The sequence below is a fragment of the Schistocerca nitens genome, chromosome 3 (genome assembly GCF_023898315.1).
Source record: "Schistocerca nitens isolate TAMUIC-IGC-003100 chromosome 3, iqSchNite1.1, whole genome shotgun sequence".
In the NCBI taxonomy this organism is placed as follows: domain Eukaryota; kingdom Metazoa; phylum Arthropoda; class Insecta; order Orthoptera; family Acrididae; genus Schistocerca; species Schistocerca nitens.
The window spans coordinates 880,878,495-880,901,907 of record NC_064616.1 but is presented as its reverse complement, the minus strand read 5'-3'; the positions used below and the strand labels follow the sequence as shown (position 1 = coordinate 880,901,907).

Below are 23,413 nucleotides of genomic sequence, written 5' to 3'. Positions count from 1 at the left end.
ATCATAACTAAGACTTCTTCATTGTGGCAAGATCTTTTTATAAAATTGCAGTCACCAGCTTTATCCTCTGAATGCCTAAATATTTTGCTGACTCCCACCTAAATAGTAAGAAAAGACCATCAAGGTAAAATAAGAGAAATCAGAGCTCACACGGAAACACACAGAAAAAATAAGGTGTTCATTTATTTATCCACGTGCAGTCAGAGACTGGAGCAGATGATAAATAGTCGGAAAGTGGTTCTGTGAATCCTGTGAAATACCTCAGTGTGAATTACAGAATAAATAGGTAGACATAGATGAAAAAGGGCTGGAGGCTGTTGAATACAGAACTAACTCAGAGAGAGAATACTTTGTTAATAGAGAAATTAAGAGGTTCAGTACAGATTGTTGCAAGATACACTCTAATCACCAAATTTGGCAATCCGAGAGTTTCGTCTATTGGCAAACCTAAAGGAATATGTGTGTGGAAAAAAATAATGTAGCTACAGATGGTTATTTTGAAGATCTTGCAGTATCTTAGTTCAGGCATGGAATCTACTGGTCCTTATTTGCAATCTAGATTTCTTCACATACACTTTTTCATCTAGTTTACCAAGAAGACTAGCGCAGTAGTTACCAGTTATTATTTTATCCTTTGTCAGGTTATAAAGCAGAAGGGGCCTTTTCACTTCACATGAAACACCGGACATAACCTTTCTGGCACTTAAATTGAAGTACATTTTCTTCTGATCCAGGTTTATTAGCTTCCAGCCCCACTGTCCTATCATTTCATTTCTGGAATGAAATGCTGCCCTCGTACCATATTAGCCTACCACATCACTTGGATTAATTTAAAACTGTCTGAACCTTTCTGAATTATTAATTTTTGTCTGTTTTGCACAGATCTTCCGTATTTTTCAAGTATAATGTACGGTACACTTCTGTTTGGGTAAGATAATGCCATCGGCTGTTTTATACGTCTTTAATGCCTAATAATTCCGTGCCATGATTTGCACTTCTTTCTCAGGGTTTAAATTTGTGTTTGTAATTTTGAGACATCCTTCACATGGAAGATACGGGAAATTAGAGCTCGTACTAAGGCGTTCAGACATTCATTTTTCCGTCGCGTGATCCGTGAGTAGAACAGAGGGGGGGGGGGGGGATATGACTTTGGCGGGAATAGTGCCCTCCGCCACAGATTGCTTGGTGGCTAGCGGGGTATATATGTAGATGTAGATTTAGGTGGATCACCCTCAAGAGATGGATGATCTTTTTTGATTTAGTTGACCATTTCTGAACTGTTGAAAATGAGGGGAACAAACTTCCTATAAACCACCACTGGTGATAAATGCTTAAAAAAAAAAAAAGATATTTTTATTTTCTTCCAATATCCATCACAGTTGTGATAATTGTCATTTCTTTGTGGTGACAAGTTTTGGACCATCGTGTCCATTTTCAAACCATAGCCTTAGACGTAAGTATAATCATACAGTCCACCAATGTACATGTAAGTAACCAGACATTCATTACTTGTCACTAGAAGTCGTTATGCTGTGTTTGATGGGAAAGAAATTGCATTGTATACTCATACAAAGTTTAATGTTTTGTATTCATGTAGTGATTTCTAGTGGCAAGTAATTAACATTTGGTTGCTCCCATGTGCATTGGTATACTGTATGGTTACATGTAAGTCTATGACTGTGATTTGAAAATGGACATGATGGTTTGAAACTAGTCACCACTTAGAAATGACTATTATCGCAATAAAAATATTTAATACCCAAGTTGTTGGCCCTATCTTCCATCAGTATATTGGAACTTCATGAAGAATTTGATGATGGCACAGTATTCCAGTTACCCAGTTGAAAACGCACACACACACACACACACACACACACACACACACACACACACACACATCAAACCAAGAAATTTCTACCTTAATAAAACAAAAATACTCTGAGAAAATGTTGCTTAAGCATGAAACTTCAAAATGTTTCTTTGAGCTGTGCATTTTGACGTATAGAGTGTGGTGATAATGTTCCTAAATGTGTGTTTGCAAATAGGGTTTCACTAAAGATATCAGTGGGATTTGGTTGGTATAGGCACATTGTGCAAGTCCAGTACCACACATGACAGAACCACGTCTTAGGAGTTAGCCTATATTTTTTTAATGTGCTGTTGTCCATCATGATAACGATTGTGCCGTTATACAATCTGTTATCATAGTTCCCAACTGAAGATTCTGATGCATCATATTGCTTCTCTTTGAAGTACCCTAATAGCACTCCAAATGTAAGTTTGTGTAATTCTTACTCTGAGTGTTCTTATGAGGGGTGCTCAAATAAAAATGAGGGAGATGGAAAGAAGTGAGTAAACTGCTTATTATCTCAAAAGTAATCACAATAACTATTAATACATTTATCCCACCGAGAGACAAGATGGTCAATGCCTTTGTGGTAAAATATTTGTGGTTGTCTATGGAACCACAATTGTATGGAGGCGAGCCCTTCTTCCAAACTAAATCGACAGCCACAAATGTCTTTCTCCATGGCTTGAAAAATATGGAAATTGCATGGTAAGAGATCAGGACTGCATGCAGGATGTGTATGGGCTTCCTAGTGAAACTTCTGCAGCCTGCTCAAAACAACCTTGGCAACATGTGGACTGGTTATTAAATTGGCCGATTTTGCCCTTTCAGTAGTTTTTCAAGTGCAGTTTACAAAAATTGAAAAAAAGGCAAGTTTATATTTTGGTTACTGACATATAAAAAATATTGTACTAATTACAGCTTAAAAATTTTTGTTCTTACAGGTGTCATCTTGCAGTATTGTCCGATTTCTAAACAGTGGATGTAACAGTTCTGAGAGCAGTCACATAACATGCAAGGAACAAAATTAAGAGCAGAATTTACTATGTGCCGTAATAATCATCCTTGAAACTAATGTCACATTATAAGTCACTGTGTGTGCACACTTTTGTTCTGTAGGGGAAATAACTTTGGCATCATGTGGGCCCACCCAAGTGTTGCCAAGGTTGTTTAGAGTGAGCTGCAGAAGTTTCACTGGGAAGCCCTTACACATCTTTCATAAAATCCTGATCTCTCCCCATGGAATTCCTGCATTTTTGGAACTCTGAAGAAAGACATTTGTGGCTGTTGATTTGATTTGGATGAAGAGGTGCCCACCAGGTACAATCATGGTTCTGTAGGCAACTGCAAACATTCTTTCATGAGGGCATTAATCAGTTTGTCTCATGTTGGGATGAATATATTTAACAGTTACAGTGATTACTTCGGAATAATAAACAGTTTACTTAATTTTTTCCATCTGTCTGATTTTCATTTGAGTGCTCCATATACATGTCAGATGGAGTTACATCTACTGCAGGAACACGGAGTGACATTGTCTCTAGCTGTTTTCTGTAAGTTTTGTATACATTCATTTTCTTTTTCATTTGCCCTTGCACCATGATGGGAATTGTTTACATTTCTAAGTTTTAGGATGTAAAAGTCCCAGAAGAAAAGAGAGCAAAAGATAAAGAATAAATAGACTTCCCTCACTTAAATTATTTGAGGTAGAAATAAATCACACTTCAGGGTAAGGGAAGACAAAATTTCATAAATTGTCAGTGTATTTTACCAGGTGCAGCTTCTGGTGAAAACTATGATTATATCTACCATAAAATGATTTTGATTTCTTTTTTCAGTACATTGTGGAACGACATGGGAAAACTCTGTTACCTCAGTATTTGGGAATGTACAGACTGACAGTTGATGGAGTGGAGCATTACCTTGTTGTCATGAGAAACGTGTTTAGCAACCATCTTCAAATACACAGGTAGAATCTCAAATGCTTTAAACTTATAATGCAAACCATTATAAATTAATACTGGGAATGTTAATGTTAAACATTGTGAGAGCAGTACCTACCAGTATGCTACCAAGTAGTTCACAAATTTTAATTAAGATATTGTGAACAGGTTACAGTAGATTAGATTGCCGGCTGAAGTGGCCGTGCAGTTAAAGGCGCTGCAGTCTGGAACCGCAAGACCGCTACGGTCGCAGGTTCGAATCCTGCCTCGGGCATGGATGTTTGTGATGTCCTTAGGTTAGTTAGGTTTAACTAGTTCTAAGTTCTAGGGGACTAATGACCTCAGCAGTTGAGTCCCATAGTGCTCAGAGCCATTTGTAGATTAGATTTTTATAAGTGATGAAAAGGGGTCTTTTCTCAATTTTTTATCGGTTGATAGAAAGGAAGGCCAAATTACATGCCCTTTATCTTAATGTATTGTGTGTAGAAAAGCTGTACATGCCACTGTTTAATTTATTGTGCCATTTCATGACATCCAAATATTTCTGAAACCATAACAGACATGTAGTTCTTATTTGAATAATTAAAAAAAATTGTGAACTAAGACATACTTGAAATATCTCATAGCAGTTGTGAAACCAGGCAGAACTATGTTGTGGTTTGTGTATACTACCAGAGATGGCATCCCAAAATAACATAACTACAGCTACAAATTGAATCCTATCTGTCAAGTTGGACTGCTAATAAACTTCCTCTGGTTCACAGTATATCAGCTTGCAGTGAGAATTGGTCTATAAGTAAATGGAAATTGTGTCTGAAGAGGACTGGCTTCGACTAAATATGAGTGTAATTCACATTAAGAGCTACTTCATCCAGGTCTCCAATTACAGGAAGATAAAAATAGCCACTTTGCAATGCTAGTCAGTTTTTCAGTTGCACTACACTGCATTTCTTTGAATGGGTGTTTTTGCATACCAACATACTAAAAGGGTACTCTTATACAGCTCTATGGTAATTGTGACTGGAGGGTGTGCAGGATGTAAAACCCTAACACAAATATAGTGTAGTAAACTATTAGAAGTTTTAAGAATATTTTTTTTTAATTTTAGGTTCTTCATTGGTTTGCTGTTTTTCAGAAGTACTAGAAGGTGAATTTACAGTCTATTCTTCCACAGCTGATTTTTACTTTCTTAGTGACACATTTGAGATTTATTTGGTCATGTGCATAATTTTCTGGCAAAAATTTTGTCTACTGTTACAGTTACCTCAGTCTTGATGTGGTCAGTGTGTAGAATATAGTCTTTCTTCAATGGGAGGTTGTGATTCAAAGTGCCAGAGAGAGTTGGGGGGGGGGGGGGGGGGCAAGGGCAGGTGATCAGATCAATAAAAAATTATAAAAATGATGTGTGACAAGAAGTAAGGGATGTAGATCGAGATTTAAAGGTTAATGTCCAGTTGATGACAATTTCATTAGAGATAGATTACAAGCTTAAAATTGGTGATTGAAAAGGCAGTAAGTTGGTAAAGGCCCTTTCAAGCGATCTGTCCAAAAATTTGCCTTAAATGATATAAGAAGACAGTGTGAAACCTAAATTGCGTTGGTCTTCCACAGATTTGAAGTCCACTCAAATCAAATGAGAGTTGAGTGACCATACTACTGTGTCATCTAGTACAGTAAGATTCATGAGAATGATATGAAATACGGTGATAAAGGAGGTGACAAATAAATAATTCACAAAACAAAACTGTGGATGAAGACGTTGAAGTGTTACTGACCTTCGTGAAATTTCTTCAATAATCATCCTACAATTTCTGGATGTGAAGTTGCTTTTCATTCTCTTCATTTTTATTAACATTAAATTCAGCTTTGTTCTACATACAGTGGTGTACCGTGTGCTTTGAGCACCTGGAACAGTTTAAATATTGCGCTCCCTCATGAGCTGTTACAAATTCAAGTTTTAAAACTATTTATTTCTTTCATGTGCAATTATAATTGTAAAGTGATATTACTTCTCTAAAGTAATTAATGTTTAGTTCGAAACTGTAACAGTTTGCAGGTAACAGTACAAGTATAACGAAATAGTGAACAGAAAACAATACATATTAGACATTTCAGTATGGAAATTGCATTTATTTAAAATCTTTGGATTTTATTCTTGCAAATCGTTTAATCACATGCTTAAAATTTACATATATTTTTCTTTCAATTGATAAAGTTTCTACGTTACTTAACCTACCTTGGCTCATAATCAATCTCCGATGGGGCTTAACTAGCTTTAATTTGGAAAAACTTCTTTCAGAGTAGCACTTGACACAGTGATTGTTCAAAAAATTCTTCTTGTCACAGTAATGTTAAATAAACTCTCTTGCATCTTCCACTCAACTATCCAGCTTGATGATTCTGGAGTTATCCATACAAAAAATGTTGTCTTCCGTGTGAACTTCTTTGTATGTGTCTACTTGGTGGTTTACTTGAACAATCATAGCTGGAGCACTCGGTTCAGAATATTTTTCACAAAAATGCTGAAAGTTTTGAACGCTGAATTCATGTTTTTCTGCATTAAAAAGCATTTGAATTTGAAGGAAAGCAAATAGCTCATGAGGTGTATTCATTTGTAATATATGTTTTTTAAGTTTGATGTTTGTTGATTATGATGTTAGCTTTTATACTGCCTCAAGCTGCTCCTGTTGAGTTTCCTGAATTAAATTTCAAACAGTTGATGCTTTTCTCGCCAGACACTTTCTTTCGCCTTCAGATTCTTCTTCCTGTTGAAATACCAAATATATTGTGTATCTCCATGCCTCTTTAGCTGCATTTTGACTAGAGAATCACATTTTTTCCTTACAAAATGGATTCAGTGCTTTCAGTTTTTGAACACATTGATGAAGTAAAAGTCCTCTTTGTTGTAGGTATATCTGAACATCAGTCACTTCAGTAAGCACTGGGCTCAAAAAATAAAGGAATACAAAGGAAGGATAGGTCCCAATGCAAACCAACAAATTGCCTGCGTATCCTTTGGTTTCTGGGCTTTGTCTGATCCACCCCTTGCTCAGTGAGCACATATACAGATTCTTGCTTTGAACTCCATCATGTTTAGAGGATTACTTCATATTAATTGGAACATTTTGTTTAAGAACATTCCACATACTTGTCGAGCCTGAGAAAATTGTGAACATATTCTGCACAGTGCCAAATAACTCTCCATTTTTTTTTCTAACAGTAGCTGCACGTACTCCATCAAGATTGAATGCGAGTGATTGTTACATGGCACAAACAGTGCTTTGGGGTTTATATCCAAAATACGTCTATGAATGCCATCAGTGTTTCAAGCTGTGGTTGCAGCATTTCTCATCTCCATGTCCATAGCAGTACTTTAGTTTTTCACCGTCTCCTTGCAATGTGTGAGAAATTTGTTCTGCAATTTCATTAGCTGATTTTCCACATAGTAGAATGAAGTAAATAATTACTCTACTGTGACTTCTGAACCTTCACTCCATATGCTCTTTGACTTGACGTAAAGCCTGGCTGATGGCTGACCTTTGTAGTCTTAAGTCCATGCAGATTGTGACATGGGGCAAATAACATGGCCATGCTGATAATCTTTAAGTCCAGGTATCTGCACAATCTGGCAACACAGTAGGCTGTGGCAGTTCCTGCAGGAAGTCTTTTCTTCTGTTCAAGTTATTATGCTATATCTGTGCCCATGGTGTAGCAGCAACCAATGTGTCACCTGAATGCAACCTCTTGCTGTCAAAAACACTCTATGCCTAAATTTTTATAGTGCCTTTTGTGTGAATGCTGAGACTGTGAGTGTAATGGTAGCACAGCTACAATGTTTTTCTCTTTGGCATACCAGTAGTAACATTTTTGTGAAAAATTTCTTGGCAGACTCTCTGGCTTTGTACGCTGCATGCATAAGACCTGTCCAGCACGAACTTGCTGGCACCCAGCAGCAGCTGCTGTGTCAGAGTTGCGCTCCTTTGCTCTGTGTAGAAGGTGTCAGTTGCTCATAACTTTGGAGAGTGTAAGATGTTTTACTATTGTTGAGTGATGCTCATCTAAAAATGTGTGTGATTTGTGTTTCACGCTCAGTAACAGTGTAGCCAGAAGACCCATTTTTATATGGTGAGTACTGTATTATACTAATATGCAAGACATGATTATGGTCCAAAATTAATGTTACACTCTGCGAGCCAGTCAGAATACCTCACTGCGTTGTTTAAAGTTATTATTAGTGCTTTACATCTCGTTTCTATTCCTTTTAGAAGTGATTCTTCATACAACTTTTTGTCAGGAATTTGTATGTTTTTGTGAAGCCACAGTGAGTAACTGTGGTCTAATGGGTTTAACTTGATTTCTTTTAGTGAATGAATGCGATAAACAATGTGAATACATTGCAGTGCAGGCTCTATAGCAATGTAGGCACATTCACATTTTGAGGCCCATGTATGGATTCATGGAGAACTTAACACTGTTCAAAAGTGATATTTAAGGTAATTACTATTATAAACAGTCATGATCACGATTTATTTAACAAGGTGACCAGTTTCGACCACTACTGTGGTCATCCTCAGACCTATAAGTTGTATACAAAGCTCTAATTAGAGGGCTACATACATTAAACAAAATACATAAAGTTATAAAGCTATAAAACGTTGAATTACCATTGAGTAGGAACCTCTTTCTGTTGGAGAATCACTACTGGAGAAACCAGTGCACGTCTTACTATATATAATGGAGGCTCCACCCACTTCTGACTGCATGATGTCATTATTAACCAATGAGTTATAAGTCGAATTACAATTTAAAATTTCTTAGTTAAAAGAACATTGTCAAGAATTAGAAATAAATACACATTAAACTTAGCTTATTAAACAGCTAGTGTCAATTAAGAAGCGTTAAAAATATTTAAATGTGTAGGAAAATGATCTTCAGTTTGGCAGTACATGGGTTGCCCTCTCAAGGCCTGTCAGTGAACCATTTGGAACCACTGGTTGCTATGGTGAAGTTAGACGCCGTTGCAAAGATGAAGCACCAGGCTTTTTTCACTGAAGTTGTTGTAAAGTCGATAGTCGAACTAGTGGTTGCCATGGTGAGGACAAACGCCAGTGCAAAGATGTGGCAGCAGGCTTCTTTCCAACGAAGTTGTTGCGAAGTAGAATGGCAAAGGCTGTGGCGTCAGACGATGTATTATTGAGCAGCAACTTGTCTTTGTTGAAACAAAAATAGTAAGCTACAATAATCTGTAGCTGGCATGTATACTACATGTTGCTCAAAAACGATACGAAGTAGTTGTCGGTATATATGAAATATTATCTATGAAGTTGATATGTAGATTACATGAGCCTTTTTTTCCATTTAAGGCATTGCTATTCCTCAAGTTATATGCCAGTCATATAAGCAAATAAAAATGAAAGAATTAAAATTGTAAAATTATGAGCCAGTGTCAAAAATAAAACGATGTGAATTAGCAAAATGCAGTCTAAAAGCATAAAAGCAAAAATTCTAAGACAGATAGTCAATCATAAAATAATGTTTGGTAAAAGAAATTACAATGTAAAGATAAAATATTTGCTAAAAGTCTTTATAATTAAAAATATATATATATATATATATATATATATATATAATATTTTGTTTTTTAACCTTTTAAAACAAAGGACAGAAGAGTAAACATTCTAAAGCAGATCATCGAAAAGCTCAAAGAAATGTTTGTCTTTGAACTGAAGTTGTTCGTTTAAAACAGATAATGGATTACTTTTGTGAAGTGAAAAAATTTCAATTTCTTCTAAGGTATTTAGCAGTGGTCCTTTTGGCACAGTATGTAATATTTTCAAATTGCTAGAAATGCAACCCTCAGAATGATTGTGTCCATCAAGATGTTGACCAAATATTGATTTGACACGTGCAGTACCAGTAGTATGTTCTTTGAAAAGTGTTAAAAAGTTACGGCCAGTTTGGCCAATATACTGTTTCTCACAGTCATTACATATTATTTTATAAACGCCTGACTTTTGGTATCTATTTGAGTCTCCAATTGTGTGTTTCAGTTTCATCTGTAGGGGGTTATTAGTTTTACATGCTATTGTCACGCTTGTGTTCCTAAATAATTTATTTATTTTATCTGAGATAGGTCCCATGTATGTCATTTGTGTAAATCTCTTCTTGGAATTTATAACAGCGTCATTTTTTTCTTGTAATTTTTGATATAACAGATCAACCTGAAGGGAATTATAATTGTTAGCAACTGCTATCTGTTTTAATGTATCAATTTCCTTTTGGATTGCATCATGTTGGAGAGGTAATTTCAGTATCCTATGTATCATAGTTTTAAAAAATGCCATTTTGTATCTTAATGGATGGCATGATGTAGCATTTATTATTACGTCGGTTGATGTGGGTTTTCTATAAATAGAAATATTATGTTTTCCATTCTGATTTGTAATTGTGAGGTCAAGGAAATTAATACTATTGTTACTTTCGTGTTCTACTGTAAATACAAGTTTTGGATGTAAATTATTTAAGTTGTTAGCGAAAGCGTCAATTTCTTCCTTAGAGCCGTTATATAATAGCAGTGTGTCGTCAACATATCTTTTGTAGTATATAATTTTATTTGTTATTTCTGGATTATTTTTGAAAAATTGGATTTCAACATAGTTGACGAAGATATCTGCTATAGTGCTAGCCAGGGAATTCCCCATTGCAAGTCCATCTTCCTGTATGTATATTTTATTATTAAATGAAAAATAATTAAAATCTAAAGTAATTCTTAACAGTTCGATGAATTCTACTATTTCTTTGGGGCTCATGATTTTGTGATGCGTTAAGTTATCATTAATGATAGAGATAGTCTCTTGAATAGGTATATTTGTGTAAAGATTTGTGATGTCCAACGACGCGAACCTTGCGTTTTTTGGAATATCCACATCATAAATTAACTTAGTTAATTCGAAACTGTTTTTAATACTATAATTTTCTTCATAAACGTAGAAGGATTTTAAGATTTGATTGAGCTTTTTGTTCAGGTTATAAGAAGGACTGTTGGTATTGTTAACAATTGGAGAATTGGTAAATTTGGTTTGTGTAATTTGATTTGCGATCTCAACTTAGGTAAAGTGGGGTTCATAACTCTAAGTGTTATTTTATCTTTAGGTGAAAGTAAAGAGTCACTATCATCAATCAGCTTTTTAATTTTTGTTTGAAATCTTGAAGTCGGGTCTTTATTAACCTCAGTTATTCCATTAGCGTTAAAAAATTGTAAAGTTTTAGAAACATAATCACCTTCGCTAACAATGACTAGAGTATTCCCTTTATCTGCCTTGATTGCAGTAGCTTTATTGGTTATTAACTTCTGGTTGATTTGCTTTACAAGTTTTAATTCATTATTATCTTTATTTTTATCTTTTTCATTAGTAATGACATTCTTAGTTTCAAAAGTAATTCATTTATTGCCAAGTCAGGTATTGGGAGATTACAAGAAGTTTAGAGGGTTACGCACTAAAATTATGAAACTTAATTCCAAAATATCTTTTAACAAACAATGCCTAATGAATAATGTGATTCCTAATTATGTAAAAATTAGTTTTAATACCAGATCAAATATAGAAAAGTTTTTACGACAGAAGAGTAGCATTCTGTGGATTAGATCTGAAATTAAAGATGCATATAAAGAAAAAGATGCATTAAATCTTGAAATGTACAATTTACATTTAAAAATTAGCAGTCAGTTGTCACCATTAATATTTTCACAGCTACTTAACTTTACAGATGATAAAATTAATGCAGTGCGAGAAACTATTCTTAATAAGCATAATAAGAAAATTGCAGCCCTTGTTAGTCACCAAAATGTGTGTTCACAAGATGTTTCACCAAATGTACATAACTTTTATCCAAGAGTAACCAATCTAACCAAAATTTCTTTTACTCCTGCTGAGACAACACCTTTCTCTAATGACCTCGTTGTCGACGGGACGTTAATCACTAACCACAACACCTTTAAACAAAGGCCTAGAATATAATTTAGCTCCACAATTGAGCAATGCAAATATTAAACGTGTGATTGCTGATGTAAAGATTGCTGCAAAACATGCACAATTTAGTAGGTCTGAAATATGTGACATTGCACGTAAAACTAAGAATGTCATTACTAATGAAAAAGATAAAAATAAACATAATAATGAATTAAAACTTGTAAAGCAAATCAACCAGAAGTTAATAACCAATAAAGCTATTGCAATCAAGGCAGATAAAGGGAATACTCTAGTCATTGTTAGCGAAGGTGATTATGTTTCTAAAACTTTACAATTTTTTAACACTAATGGAATAACTGAGGTTAATAAAGACCCGACTTCAAGATTTCAAACAAAAATTAAAAAGCTGATTGATGATAGTGACTCTTTACTTTCACCTAAAGATAAAATAACACTTAGAGTTATGAACCCCACTTTACCTAAGTTGAGATCGCAAATCAAATTACACAAACCAAATTTACCAATTCTCCAATTGTTAACAATACCAACAGTCCTTCTTATAACCTGAACAAAAAGCTCAATCAAATCTTAAAATCCTTCTACGTTTATGAAGAAAATTATAGTATTAAAAACAGTTTCGAATTAACTAAGTTAATTTATGATGTGGATATTCCAAAAAACGCAAGGTTCGCGTCGTTGGACATCACAAATCTTTACACAAATATACCTATTCAAGAGACTATCTCTATCATTAATGATAACTTAACGCATCACAAAATCATGAGCCCCAAAGAAATAGTAGAATTCATCGAACTGTTAAGAATTACTTTAGATTTTAATTATTTTTCATTTAATAATAAAATATACATACAGGAAGATGGACTTGCAATGGGGAATTCCCTGGCTAGCACTATAGCAGATATCTTCGTCAACTATGTTGAAATCCAATTTTTCAAAAATAATCCAGAAATAACAAATAAAATTATATACTACAAAAGATATGTTGACGACACACTGCTATTATATAACGGCTCTAAGGAAGAAATTGACGCTTTCGCTAACAACTTAAATAATTTACATCCAAAACTTGTATTTACAGTAGAACACGAAAGTAACAATAGTATTAATTTCCTTGACCTCACAATTACAAATCAGAATGGAAAACATAATATTTCTATTTATAGAAAACCCACATCAACCGACGTAATAATAAATGCTACATCATGCCATCCATTAAGATACAAAATGGCATTTTTTAAAACTATGATACATAGGATACTGAAATTACCTCTCCAACATGATGCAATCCAAAAGGAAATTGATACATTAAAACAGATAGCAGTTGCTAACAATTATAATTCCCTTCAGGTTGATCTGTTATATCAAAAATTACAAGAAAAAAATGACGCTGTTATAAATTCCAAGAAGAGATTTACACAAATGACATACATGGGACCTATCTCAGATAAAATAAATAAATAATTTAGGAACACAAGCGTGACAATAGCATGTAAAACTAATAACCCCCTACAGATGAAACTGAAACACACAATTGGAGACTCAAATAGATACCAAAAGTCAGGCGTTTATAAAATAATATGTAATGACTGTGAGAAACAGTATATTGGCCAAACTGGCCGTAACTTTTTAACACTTTTCAAAGAACATACTACTGGTACTGCACGTGTCAAATCAATATTTGGTCAACATCTTGATGGATACAATCATTCTGAGGGTTGCATTTCTAGCAATTTGAAAATACTACATACTGTGCCAAAAGGACCACTGCTAAATACCTTAGAAGAAATTGAAATTTTTTCACTTCACAAAAGTAATCCATTATCTGTTTTAAACGAACAACTTCAGTTCAAAGACAAACATTTCTTTGAGCTTTTCGATGATCTGCTTTAGAATGTTTACTCTTCTGTCCTTTGTTTTAAAAGGTTAAAAAACAAAATATTATATATATATATATATTTTTAATTATAAAGACTTTTAGCAAATATTTTATCTTTACATTGTAATTTCTTTTACCAAACATTATTATATGATTGACTATCTGTCTTAGAATTTTTGCTTTTATGCTTTTAGACTGCATTTTGCTAATTCACATCGTTTTATTTTTGACACTGGCTCATAATTTTACAATTTTAATTCTTTCATTTTTATTTGCTTATATGACTGGCATATAACTTGAGGAATAGCAATGCCTTAAATGGAAAAAAAGGCTCATGTAATCTACATATCAACTTCATAGATAATATTTCATATATACCGACAACTACTTCGTATCGTTTTTGAGCAACATGTAGTATACATGCCAGCTACAGATTATTGTAGCTTACTATTTTTGTTTCAACAAAGACAAGTTGCTGCTCAATAATACATCGTCTGACGCCACAGCCTTTGCCATTCTACTTCGCAACAACTTCGTTGGAAAGAAGCCTGCTGCCACATCTTTGCACTGGCGTTTGTCCTCACCATGGCAACCACTAGTTCGACTATCGACTTTACAACAACTTCAGTGAAAAAAGCCTGCTGCTTCATCTTTGCAATGGCGTCTAACTTCACCATAGCAACCAGTGGTTCCAAATGGTTCACTGACAGGCCTTGAGAGGGCAACCCATGTACTGCCAAACTGAAGATCATTTTCCTACACATTTAAATATTTTTAACGCTTCTTAATTGACAATAGCTGTTTAATAAGCTAAGTTTAATGTGTATTTATTTCTAATTCTTGACAATGTTCTTTTAACTAAGTAATTTTAAATTGTAATTCGACTTATAACTCATTGGTTAATAATGACATCATGCAGTCAGAAGTGGGTGGAGCCTCCATTATATATAGTAAGACGTGCACTGGTTTCTCCAGTAATGATTCTCCAACAGAAAGAGGTTCCTACTCAATGGTAATTCAACGTTTTATAGCTTTATAACTTTATGTATTTTGTTTAATGTATGTAGCCCTCTAATTAGAGCTTTGTATACAACTTATAGGTCTGAGGATGACCACAGTAGTGGTCGAAACCGGTCACCTTGTTAAATAAATCGTGATCAAGACTGTTTATAATAGTAATTATTTATAAGACATTGATCACTGCTGTTCCCGTAATGCATTCAAAAGTAATTGATATTTAAGGTATTGAGTTAGGTTTAAAGCAACAAAATTGCTCATTTTTTAAGCTACCAAGTGGAAGGGAGTCACTAATGCCAGTGTTAGCAAACATCTGCAGGGGTGCCTCATTACTGTTACTTGGATTTAGCACAGAGGAACTATATTCACTTCATAACTCTTCCCCTGACATTCTGAACTCTAATTTGTGTCTTTGACGGTTGAGTTGGAAGTTCTTCAGAGATGTTTGTATAGTGAAAAAGTTTTATTCACAAAGTAGACATCTGTGACCATTAACACAGTTTACTGACTGCACCTTGTGAGATGGCTTAATGTGTAAAGGTTTTGTTCAGAGTTTGTTAAAGAATTTCTTTTAACAATTTGCAGCTACAGTAAATAAAATGGAAATAACAGCCTGGAATGCACTGGTCTGCACCGCGATTAGAACTGACAACTCGCACTGCACTTGCATCACTAGACGTGTGCAGAACCACTGAATTAATGAGACGGTGATAGGAGATGAACTCTCTTGTCCAGTATTGGTTGCTGAGCCTCATAGTGCTACGTTAAAGGTAAGAATAGTTGTTACTTATTTGAAGTGCAGCATTTCTGGAGTCCAAAAATTATGTTTTCTGTCTCTGTGTCTCGTTTCACATGAGGATTATGTAGTGAAAGTGATCAAAGTGGAAAGGGAATGCCAAGTGATTTTAGAGGATAATTCAGGACCACATGCAGAAGTAAATGCACTATCTCAGGGTTGCCAAATATTTGCTGTGATGTTGCCAATTCTTAGCTGTGGTAGAGGCAACTATGTGGCAAAATGCTTGCTGTGCTCATTTTATGTGGACCCACGGAGGGAAGACGCGAATGCGTTTGGTAGTTATGCAGCATTATCTCCTGATGCTTTTTAACGTCACCTTTGAGGCTATCTATATTTAAGGCATTGAATTAGATTTAATATAGAATTCCTCATTTTTTGAAGTTTTCTGGTATGGAAGGGGGCTGTTAATGCCAGTGTTATATAATTTCGGCACAGGGATAGCAAAGCTAGTGATATTAGTTCCGCTTAGGCAGCATACAGTATGTGAAATATTTAAGTAAATAATTTTCTATTACGATAAAATTTCCCCAAAATAGAAATGAATAAAACACTTACTTTGACAGTTTGGAACAAAAACTTATTTCAGTAGAATAAAAAGTAATTGAAAATCAACCGTCCCCCCCCCCCCCCCCCCACATGTCATGAAACGATAAGATATCAAACACTTTTGCACCTCAGTATCGACTGTGTCTGTATAGTCCTGTGTGCCACATACAAATATAATTTCATGACTATCATGAGAATGCAGAGGTATTTTTGTGGGAATGGAAGCAAGAAGAAACACAGTGAACTAATTTTTTTGCTGCCACACAGTAATCAATGCATTTAAGGATTCACAAGAGAAGAAACTAAGAATTATGTTCATTAACAAAGAAACTAAGCTGTAAATTTTGACAATGTGCAATTCTGTGCCTTTATATGTTTTTCACTTTGAGCTCTATACATCTAATGCATACTAACTATCCTGTTCACCCAATCTAGCAAGAGACAGTGTGCTACATCAGACGTCCAGATCCGATCATGCACGATTCCCGCTACAGAAATGCATACTTCTCGCCAGTAACGTAGTCCAGACTTTTGTAACGTCATAGGCATTGTTTTGGCAACTCTGTTGTCATAACAGATTTGTGGGTGTGGGGCCGATTGATCCTGCTAAATTCACTTGACTTTTTCTTGTCACATCGATGAGATATTCTGAATAATTTCCACTTAAGAAACCAGATTGGGTTAATAAAGTAGTATTTCTTGATTCCAAAAAAGGTTGTTTCATGCATGAGTTACCACTATTCTCACCTTTCATGTTGTGAGGTATTTACCTCTGCTATGCTTGTGGCAGTGAAAGAATGTTTACTGCAGCAATGCCTTGTCCACAAGGTTGTAAAGTACTCACTGGAAAACTGTAGTTGCTTTTGAAGTAAGTTACAATTTTGTTGCAAAGGCTGTATCTTATCACATCCTTTCACTACAGTATAATAGAGCTTTTAAATGTTTGAAGTAAGTGACGAATCTTAACCCTCCATGCTAGTTGTCTCCTGGGAATCTTTCAGGAGTAATCATAGTTGTCTGCTTCGTGAAAACCAACTTACATCATCAACAAAGCAAGAGAAAGTCTCTGAACAGATTCAAAGCAACTGTCAGTGACAAGAATCTGTATTTTGTTCATCAATTCAGTATTGAACAAGATGGAGTAAATCACGGAAGCAATAAATGAGCTTGTTAGTATGCATTACCTGTGGTAGATATTAAAGTGAAAAATGCATGAAAGTGCACAACTGCAAATTTGCTGCCTATTTTTTCTATTTTGTTTCTGCTTCAGTAGTCAGATAATTGTGTAAATTCACAACTGGGTTTATTTCTCTGTGACATCAATGCATTAAGTCTATTATCCATAATATCTCAACATTTTGGTGGGATTCTTCATATTACAGTTGTGTGTGACACAAGACCAGACACAGTGTGGGATCCTTACCAGATAGGATTGACAGAGTAAATTGAAAAAGTTCAACGAAGGGTAGCACATTTTGTATTATTGCGAAATAGGGGAGAGAGTGTCACTGAAATGATACAGGATTTGGGATGGACATAATTAAAACGAAGGCATTTTTTGCTATGGAGGAATCTTCTCATGAAATTCCAATCACCAGCTTTCTCATCCTAATGTGAAAATATTTTGTTGATGCTGACCTACATAGGGAGAAACGATCACCATCATAAAATAAAAATAAAATAAAAGAACGGAAATTAGAGCTCGTATGGAAAGATATAGGTGTTCATTCTTTCCGCGTGCTATTCGAGATTGTAATAATAAAGAATTGTGAAGGTGGTTTGACGAACCCTCTGCCAGGCACTTAAGAGATTTACAGAGTATCGATGTAGATGTACATAGTCTGTTTTAGGCTAGCAGTGCGTACGTAGTATATTACAGTTTCTTGACATTTTGGGCAAGGTCATTTTACACAAGTTTAAGTTTTGTTAAAACAAGCTGTGCAACTCATTTGTATTTTTCAAGGGTGTAATTTGCTGTCAGTGTGAAGCCTTTTCTTAGATCTGTGTCTGGTACCATTGCTGTACTGAAGGCTGGCTAGAGCAGGCTGTATATAGCAGTGAGGAAATTTTGGGTTGTCCGTGAAGTTCTTCGTATTGCTAGTGCATTTGATACTTGTCAATATTGCTTGACAATGTTTGGCACCTCATAATTGTTCACTCACTTTCGGGATTGGTGCTGAGTGATCCTGCTAAATTCTCATAATATTCTCTTTTCATACTAAAAATGTAATCTGAACAGTCATCACATTTGTATGACATCAAGGTTGTAAATTTGATTTTTTGACCCTAGGAAGGTAATTTCACACTTATATTTCAGTTGGTTTGTATTTCATGTTGTGAACTGGCTGTGTTACCTACCGCCAGAGCATTGGCAGAGAGTTAAATGAAGCGATGTCATGTTTGCCCCAGGTCGCCATGCTCTTACCATGATCTGAGACATCGGTTAGTTGCTAATTCAGATCTCATTGGACTACCAATGTGCATCATCTCAGTTTTTCCTTTTCACTCAGCAAATAGCCGGAACAGTATTCAGTAACAAAATGCTGAGAAAACTTTGCATTGCTTCAACAGAATGATAAACCTATTTTTATTTATTTTTATTTTTAATCATCAACCTTCTTCTGTGATGCAGTAAATTTCATTCGTTATTAGTTTGTTAGTATTACTATTACTATTACAACAACAATAATAATAATAATAATTGTTATTATTATTATTTATTCACTTGCAAGGGCTTTCCTATTGCTATTTGGTCCCGGTTCACAATGCTATTGAATTTGGAAGAACGGAATGTAGGTTGTTTTGCCACACAGGATGCGCACATTTACCTTAGCATCTCATTTCATTTCTAGGGCAATAGGAAAAGCCCAGTAGTTAAAGATGATGACAAGAGGCCAATGACACATGCAGAACTCCGCAACAATTTCTGTTGATTTAACACCATGGCGACACACCGTGATGTTATAGTATATTATGCAACAATCGAATGTGTTGTATGGGCTCCGCTACTGCTGCAGATAGCTATGAATTTGTGATCATGACCAACGTTTACTGCTGGCTCAGCTGCTGGTTATAGTGTTACAACTAAATAGAAGACTGTGTTTGATAACATTGTTGTTCGAATGAGCCATGCCAATGAATAAATTATACAATTTGTAAGATTTCTGTCAGCCTTGATCAGATCCGTAGTGGGAGCAGGCATAGTGATCTTTACGAGTAACAAGCAACAACACACAAACAAGTCAAAAAGTCACTGGAAATATTCGAAGGAACCATCAGTGGCATGATATGGATTTTTTTCATCATTGAGAGACGAAACAAGTAGGGGACATTATGAAAGCAATGAACAGGATACGTATTTGCATTATATGTATAGTTCTCAATGTGAAAAAAATATGAAGGTGCAGAACTGCACATTTCCAATATTTACAGTTTAGTTTCTGTATTAATGAACATAATTTTCAGTTTCTCCTCTTATTATTTTTCATTCCACTGAAATAAGTTTTTGTTCCAAACTGTCAAAGTAAGAGTTTTAGCCATTTATATTTTGGGGGAATTGTAATAGTGATGGAAAATCATATACCTAAATATTTCACATGCCTTATGGTGGTCAAGCAGAGACTGGTATCATTAGCTTTGCTATCCCTGCATTGAAATTATATAACACTGGCATTAATATCACCTTTCCATGCTGGAAAGCTTCAAAAAATGAGGAATTCTAGATTAAATATTATTGAATTCCTTAAATACAGATAGCGTGATAGGTGACATTCAAAAGCATCAGGAGAGAATACTGCATACATACCAAATGCACTTACACTTTCCCTCTGAGAGCCATATAAGATGAGCACGACAAGCATTTTGCTACATAGCAGTCCCAGACACACCTAAGGCTTGGTAACATTGTTGCAAATACAGGGCTATTACAAATGATTGAAGCGATTTCATAAATTCACTGTAGCTCCATCCATTGACATATGGTCACGACACACTACAGATACGTAGAAAAACTCATAAAGTTTTGTTCGGCTGAAGCCGCACTTCAGGTTCCTGCCGCCAGAGCACTCGAGAGCGCAGTGAGACAGGAGCCGAGAAAGCGTATGTCGTGCTTGAAATGCACTCACATCAGTCAGTCATAACAGTGCAACGACACTTCAGGATGAAGTTCAACAAAGATCCACCAACTGCTAACTCCATTCGGCGATGGTATGCGCAGTTTAAAGCTTCTGGATGCCTCTGTAAGGGGAAATCAACGGGTCGGCCTGCAGTGAGCGAAGAAACGGTTGAACGCGTGCGGGCAAGTTTCACGCGTAGCCCGCAGAAGTCGACGAATAAAGCAAGCAGGGAGCTAAACGTACCTCAGCCGACGGTTTGGAAAATCTTACGGAAAAGACTAAAGCAGAAGCCTTACCGTTTACAATTGCTACAACCCCTGACACCCGATGACAAAGTCAAACGCTTTGAATTTTCGGCGCGGTTGCAACAGCTCATGGAAGAGGGTGCGTTCAGTGCGAAACTTGTTTTCAGTGATGAAGCAACATTTTTTCTTAATGGTGAAGTGAACAGACACAATGTGTGAATCTTGGCGGTAGAGAATCCTCACGCATTCGTGCAGCAAATTCGCAATCCACCAAAAGTTAACGTGTTTTGTGCAATCTCACGGTTTAAAGTTTACGGCCCCCTTTTCTTCTGCAAAAAAAATGTTACAGGACACGTGTATCTGGACATGCTGGAAAATTGGCTCATGCCACAACTGGAGACCGACAGCGCCGACTTCATCTTTCAACAGGATGGTGCTCCACCGCACTTCCATCATGATGTTAGGCATTACTTAAACAGGAGATTGGAAAACCGATGGATCGGTCGTGGTGGAGATTATGATCAGCAATTCATGTCATGGCCTCCACGCTCCCCCGACTTAACCCCATGCGATTTCTTTCTGTGGGGTTATGTGAAAGATTCAGTGTTTAAACCTCCTCTACCAAGAAACGTGCCAGAACTGCAAGCTCGCATCAACGATGCTTTCGAACTCATTGATGGGGACATGCTGCGCCGAGTGTGGGAGGAACTTGATTATCGGCTTGATGTCTGCCGAATCACTAAAGGGGTACATATCGAACATTTGTGAATGCCTAAAAAAACTTTTTGAGTTTTTGTATGTGTGTGCAAAGCATTGTGAAAATATCTCAAATAATAAAGTTATTGTAGAGCTGTGAAATCGCTTCAGTCATTTGTAATAACCCTGTATTTGGCAACCCTGTGATAGTGTGCTTACTTCTGAATTGTTCCATTAAATTCATTTCAGTTTAATGATATAATCCTCCAGATATAATCCTCATGTAAGATGAGACACAGAGACAGAAAATTTAATTTTCTTCTCTCCAGGAGTGCTGTACTTCACATAAGTAATAAAATGGATGAGACAGACCACCTCCCAGCAGCATCACGTTAGCTCAGTGGTTCCACACATGCAAAAAAATTGATTGATGAATCGCTTCTAAAAGAAAAAGAAACGAGATATAAAGCATTAGTAATAACATTAAACAACATAGTAAGGTATTCTAATTGGATCAAAAACTATAAAATTAATTTTGAGCCGTACTCATGTCTTGCATATTACTATAATACAGTACTCATCATGTAAAAATAGTTCATCTGCCTCTGTTGCTATCAAGTGTGAAACGAAAATCATAGACTTTTTGTGGAGTGTCACTCAACAGCAATAAACCATTTTATACTTTTCAAGTGGTAGCTGATGCTTTCTACACAAGGTGAAGGAGGGCAGCTCCACTGCAGCAACCACTGCCAGGAGCCAGCAAATGGGACCTGGAGAGGTCTGACGCATGCAGCGTTCAAAGGCAGACAATCTGCCAAGAAATTTGTCACAAAAATGTTATTGTATGGAAGAGTTATTACTGGTGTGTCAGAAAGTGAAAAACAAACTGTACCACTATAACGTTTAGGATTTCCGTATTCAGACGAAAGGCACTATAAAAATTTAGGCAACAGGCCGGTTCAATTGCAAGACGCATTCAGGCAACATGTTGTGTACTGCTAGACCATGGGTGTAGGTGTAGTATAATAACTCAAGCAGAAAACAAGACTTCCTTCAGGAACTGCCACAGCCTACTGTGTGCCAGATTGTGCAGATGGGTGGATATAGAGAATTATCACTGTTGTCATGTTATTGGTTCCATGTTGCGATCAGTGCAGACTTAGACTTCGTGGCAGGCAGTTACCAGCTGGGTTTTAAGTCGAAGTGTGTACATAACGAATTACTGGAGACATTTTGTTGGTATGCGATATATCTGGTGTACTATCAAATATGATAGAGAAATATGTAGCTTTAGGAATTTTCTTTAACATCTCTATTCTGCCTTGATCTCAAAGTAGTTTGATGAATTCACTTTGACTCCATGGAGAAAGATGAGACACACCATAGCTGTCAGTCTGCTGAAATTTGTGAAGATGATTCACAGTTGGCTCAAATTCAAGTTGCTTGAAAGTTTTGAGGAAAAATCCAGTTATTACTTCCACAAAGATCTTGTGAGTGTCCAAGGGTAAAGATTATCTGGCCAAATACAGTAAGAATTCTTGTTAATACAGCCTTCCAGTTCTAAGTGACATATTTTTTGTAGTCTCATTTTAAGTGCTCTCCAGTTTTCAAATGCTTCAACACAGTGACAACTTTTTTCAATATCTAATACCCTGCTTAGCTTTTTCCACGTTTTAAAACCACATGGCTCTACAAAAGAACTTCTCCCTTTATTTTTTCAAACCACGCAAGAAAAGCAATATATAGTGTATTTCACAGGAGAATACGACAACCCTGTCCTTAAAACTCAGTTGCCATTTTCTAACTTCATATAAAATGAATCCTTAAAAAATGATCTGCCAGTATTATCTGTTGAAAAAATGCATATAAACAACCAAGGAATAAACACAACTAGTTGGTAACTAGTGTTGAAAATTTTTAGTCGTCATAGTGGCACTACTGAAGGCTAGGAGGGAACCAGGGCTACAGTAGGTGGTGGTACATCTGTACCAGTTAGAAAGGGAATGACAAACAGGACAGAATGTGCACTATAAGCCCTGTAGCTAGCCAGAAACCACTGTTACGAGAAATACTGAGTGGGATATTCATGCTGCCCCAGCCTATTTATTTAGATTATGAAGTTTTATAGGCTACATTAAATACAAAAAAAAGTGTCTTAACAGACATTTAAGTGGACAAATACAAAAAATACAGTCCATTGTTTGCAAAAACTAAAATAATTATGAAGAAAACACTTGCTTGGGGTTACTCAGATATCCTTCTCGGGTACGTAACGGTTAAGACCAATCTCAATATCTACTGTTTCTTGTGGGAAACTCACTAAAACTGCAGGATGT

The 23,413-nt window shown here is 35.8% G+C and overlaps 1 protein-coding gene across 2 annotated transcripts in view; it reads left to right on the top strand.

Annotated features, from left to right (window-relative positions):
• LOC126248923 (phosphatidylinositol 5-phosphate 4-kinase type-2 alpha) overlaps window positions 1–23,413 on the top strand; it is a 113,454-nt gene that overhangs the window by 66,951 nt on the left and 23,090 nt on the right. For both annotated transcript variants that reach the window (XM_049950417.1, XM_049950418.1), the window contains exon 5: window positions 3,688–3,818. In XM_049950417.1, coding sequence (XP_049806374.1) covers window positions 3,688–3,818 — 131 coding nt within the window. The remainder of the gene's footprint in view (window positions 1–3,687; window positions 3,819–23,413) is intronic.